Source organism: Nansenia antarctica (assembly GCF_963989245.1).
Source record: "Nansenia antarctica genome assembly, chromosome: 16".
NCBI classification, from domain to species: domain Eukaryota; kingdom Metazoa; phylum Chordata; class Actinopteri; order Argentiniformes; family Microstomatidae; genus Nansenia; species Nansenia antarctica.
The window spans coordinates 24735542-24740541 of record NC_137686.1 but is presented as its reverse complement, the minus strand read 5'-3'; the positions used below and the strand labels follow the sequence as shown (position 1 = coordinate 24740541).

The 5000-nt window shown below is 47.3% G+C and overlaps 1 protein-coding gene across 3 annotated transcripts in view; it reads left to right on the top strand.

Annotated features, from left to right (window-relative positions):
• Positions 1–5000, top strand: part of LOC308171466 (pre-B-cell leukemia transcription factor 1-like) — a gene marked incomplete at both ends in the record, with an annotated part of 57944 nt that overhangs the window by 42770 nt on the left and 10174 nt on the right. For all 3 annotated transcript variants that reach the window (XM_080546316.1, XM_080546315.1, XM_080546317.1), the window contains one exon: positions 4783–5000. This exon is cut by the window's right edge and continues 30 nt beyond it. In XM_080546316.1, the coding sequence (XP_080402442.1) occupies positions 4783–5000 (218 nt within the window). The remainder of the gene's footprint in view (positions 1–4782) is intronic.

Genomic DNA, 5000 nt, shown 5'->3' with positions numbered 1-5000 from the left:
CACACATACACACACACACACATACTCTCATCCCTCCCACACACACACACACACACACACATACTCTCATCCCTCCCCCCACACACACACACACACACACATACTCTCATCCCTCCCCCCCCCCCCCCCCCACACACACACACACACATACTCTCATCCCTCCCCCACACACACCCACACACACACACACACATACTACTCTCATCCCTCCCCCACACACACACACACACACACACGCACACACACACACACACACACACACACACACATACTCTCATCCCTCCCACACACGCACACACATTCTGACCTCCTATCTGAACTATTGGCCTTTCCAGCCGACTGATAGCCATTGACATTTGCCTCCTCGGTCTGCTCAGATGGTGGAGGAGATGACCGGTCTCTGTGTCTGGGGGAGGGTAGGGAGGGAGGGAGGGAGGGAGGCAAGGAGGGGGAGGGTAGAGGGATCATGACGAGAGACAGGTTCTCCGTGAGGGCCTAGGAATCCATCTGGACCCCCCCCCCCCTCTCCTCCCCTCCCCCCTCCCCTCCTACCAACAAGGTCAGAAAGCACCTCAACCCTACCCCACCCCCCGCAAACCCCCTCCCCCCCCCTACCCCACCCCCCGCAACCCCCCACCCCCAAACACCCTCCCCCCCCCCACACCTCAGAAAGCCTACAGACCAGACAGGACCGGCGCATCGTCATCCCTGCACCTCTCACACGGAAAAACAAATGAGCCGAAAACCTAGCATGACCTTTGTCTCCCGACCTTCACCCCCCGCGGTGTGTAATTGTCACCCTGATGAAGCTCTCCTCTCCCCTCTGTTCTCCGTCCACACGTCCTCTCTCTCTCTCTCTCTCTCTCCCCGGCTCCTTTATGGAGAACAACAGAGACGGATGCGTCCCCCCTGTTCTCACACTGTGCAGCGGCGGCGGCGGTGGCTTGTCTTTGTTAGTAAAGATGGTGGCTGGAATGAAGAGAGAGGCTATACCTGGTATGTCCTCCTTCCCCCTCCCCTCCCCTCTCCACCTCTGAGACGAGACCGTTCCAGCTCCTTTACCTAGGGGGCCTCCTAGTGGTAGACGGAGGGAATGGCACCCTGTGGTTCGAACACACGACAGCTGTACAATGGACACTGTAGTACGAACACACTCACTGCTTAGTAGTAGTATGTACAGTAAGTCGATAAGAGTCGTGTGTCGTGTGTGTTTTTTAATGCTGTTTTAAAGCTGTGTCCCCCCGCTGGGCTGTGTGCCTCTAACGTTGCCTCTTGTCGGCCTTTAAAAGAAGCTTGGCCGGGTTGTTCTGGTCGTCAGGACGATGGTCGTCAGGGGCGATGTACTGTACTGTTTTCTGATTTCACTGTCGAGCCACGCGCCGTTTATCTGTGTACGCTACAAGAGGAGGACAGAAGTGAAGGTTATCTTCAAACAGCCTGTGTGTAGGTGTGTGTGTGTGTGCGTGTGTGTGTGTGTGTGTGTGTGTGTATGTGTGTATGCAGGGAGAGGGAGGAGGGATGTGTCTGTGTCTGTATATTCACGTGTGCGTGAAGGGGTGGGGGGGGAGACATTTGCCGTGGAACATCATTTTGCACTCTGCTGATTGTGTGTGTGTATGTGTGTGCGTGCCTGCAAGTCTTTTGTGTGTGTGTCTGTGTGTGTGTGCGTATGTGTGTGTGTGTGGGTGTGTGTGCGTGTGCATGTATGAGTGTGAGGGTGTGTGTGTGTGTGTGTGTGCGTTAGGGATGGACGGTTTCCAATTATTGAAACCGAAAAACCGTCAGAGAGTAAAACCGCGGTTTTCCGGTTAACCGAAAAATACAGTAAAAAAAAAAATAATAAAAGGAAAAAAAAAAAAATTTCTAATAATTGAGCCCTACTGCTACAAAACACTCATGTCGAACACCATTAAAACACCGTAAGCACAGTCGCAACACATTTAGGCTACTTAGTTTCACAAATATAAGTGGAAAGGCAGACTTTTGTAAGCTACACCATACATGAAAACACATGAACACTTAACACACCAGCTCTGCTGATCCAGGGTGCACGCCTGCACGGAAGATCATCTCTTGGAACAGCGTCTTCATTGAATGAACTGCTTTCTCAATATCTTGGTTCTTAGACAAAGTTTCAGCTGCTGCTCAATGTATTTAAATATTTGAATACTGCTCAATAATCACTGAAATATTAGACTTAGAATTATGCAGTGAACATACTTAAAGCTTTTCATAAAAACCACATGCCGCGAGACTGACTCGTCCTGAACTGTCGTAAGTCAATCAACAAAGAATGCCCCATCAAAATAAAAGTGCCCATGGTAGAGCTGTCAAAATAGAGCTTTCAAAATAAATGTACTAATACAGATAGAGATAAATACAGAACTACCTTTGCGTCACTAAGTGACCGCGTATCTTCTGAGACATGCGTTCTGTCATCACTTTCAGTAGCGCCTTCACACACAGTGGCGCTGTGCACAAACACTCTTGATCCGTATAGCTCTTGTTTTATTATATTGTGGTTTAGTAAATACTGCACTTGGAGTTACATTCAATGCATGATTTGTGCTATAGAACATAAATAAAGTTTGATTGATTGATTGATATCAAATCAAATCACATTTTATTTCTATAGCGCATTTCTCACAACAGTGACCCAATGCGCTTTACAGAGAGCAGCGAAAATTATCTTATTAAATGTAAGCGAGTAATTGTAAAAAACCTTTCCTATCTACCAATAACTGAAGGCAACTATCTTTCCCATAGAGTGATTCGTTACCCTTAAATATAATCCCAATTAGATATTAATCCTCAGTTATTCTTCACAACTGACCAAACCTCTCACTCATTGCGCGGCAGATTCAGACTGTATCATTGTTATTTTCACACACGACAAACATGTGACATGTTCCAGTTTTATTCTTATTCTATTTTATTCTTCAAAAAAAAAAAAAAAACGGTTTCAGATGGTTTTGATAAAAAACCGTTTCTATTTTTAGAAACCCCGGTTTTCGGTTTAACCGAAAAACCGTCCATCCCTAGTGTGCGTATGTGTGTGTGTGTGTGGGTGTGTGTGCGTATGTGTGTGTGTGTGTGTGTGAGGGTGTGTGTGTGTGTGTGTGTGCGTTTGTGTGTGCTTGTGTGTGCCTGCGTATAAGTGTATGCCTGCGTATGTGCGCCTGCATATGTGTATGCCTGTGTGTGTGTGTGAGTGTGTGTGTGTGTGTGTGCATGCCTGTGTGTGTAGCATGTCACACTCACCTCTGCTGTGTAGCTGAAGGAGAGCTGAGAGCTGCATGCCTGTGGGGGTGTGAGGGGGAGGGGGGGTGAGGGGCGGGGGCGAGGGGCGCAGGTTCAAACTGTGGCCACTCAACCATTGTGACTGGACCCCCCACACGGTGTGAACAGGCCTAGCAGTGTTAAATAAAGTCCCCCACCAGCCTAAATGGGACTGACAGATAGTGGCAACTAGTGTGTTGTTAGCACTCCTTGGCTAGCCTCGGGGCAGACGTGAATTCCGGTGCTCGAGCAGTTCTAGTCAGACTCGAAATGTAGCTCCATATTTTTATTGTGCCAGGTAATAATGTTCACGAAATTACTGATGCCTGAGCCAATATATCTTTTCACAATTCTCCCCCTTTGTCTGCTGTTGTTGTTTTTTTTTGCTCAGTTGTTTTGTGTTTCGTTCATTCATCATTGTGCTTATTAATATTTTTTCAATCAGACACGAGTCGGTTTAATCTTCTTCAACCAGCAGTAGATCATTACATCACCATTTTTTTACTCCAGTCAATCTTGACTGTTGTATTAGGGACGAGATTGATAATATCATATCGTATTACTACCCGTGGAAAAAACCCTTGTTTTCTTTGCCTTCCGGCAAGATGATATTGTCTTAGCGCAGTACGTAAATACCATAACTTCCTCCGAAGGTGAGCAAAGAAAAATGAACTCGCTCGCGAAAGGCAGTGTTAATTATTTACGGGAAATGATATTCAAAATCGATGAAATGATAGTTTTATGATGTGGCATTGCTGCCAGAGTCAGTGAAGCTGCAGGTTTTTATGGCGCAGACGTGGGCTATTAAAGAAAGATGGTCATATTTCAGTCAGCGGCACACAGGTTAGAGACTGGAACAGGGGGAGTACAGTAGACTGTTAGAGACTCTCCACTCTTTAAAAAAGGGTTCTCCAGCCACGTCGGTTCTCCCTGTGGAACAAGCTTTCCAGGTACCGCAGAGAACCCCTTTTTATGAAGGGTGTTCCCTCAGGGACCGCTGGTTCTAGGTAGAACCTCTCTGTACTGTAGCCGTGATGATGGTTACGTAAGGATGTTTCACTGTGAGTGATGATTGGTACACTCACCTACATAGTCGCCTACAGTATATAGGCCTATTTGTGTTTGTTTATATTGTGTCATTTAGTTAGGGTGTATTTTTTGCATTTAGTGAGTTATTAAATTGAATATTATGTGACTTTATTGTATATTGTGTATGATGACATGGCTGAGGCCCTGTGCAAACCAGGCATTTCACTGCTCTGCTCGCGAAATATATGACAATAACCCCACTTTGACTCACCTTTGTTTGAATAGGAGGATCGAGAGAGCGATAATGGTTGTTTGTTACAATACTGTAGACCGATATTACTTCAGGTCCCTTCCTTTCCCATGTTGACCATCGGACGTTGTCTTAAACATGTGTTGTGTTTATGTTTATGTGTCTATGTAGCTGGCTAGCTTAGTTTATGAACTAACGTCTCTCTGTTCTCTTCGGTCCTCCAGTGCTTAGTATCCGTGGCGCCCAGGAGGAGGAGCCACCAGATGCCCAGCTCATGCGATTGGACAACATGCTGCTGGCAGAGGGCGTGTCCGGACCAGAGAAAGGGGGCGGGTCAGCGGCGGCGGCGGCGGCGGCGGCAGCGGCGGGGGCGGGTTTGGGACCAGACAACTCAACAGAACATTCAGACTACCGCGCCAAGCTGACGCAGATCCGCGGGATC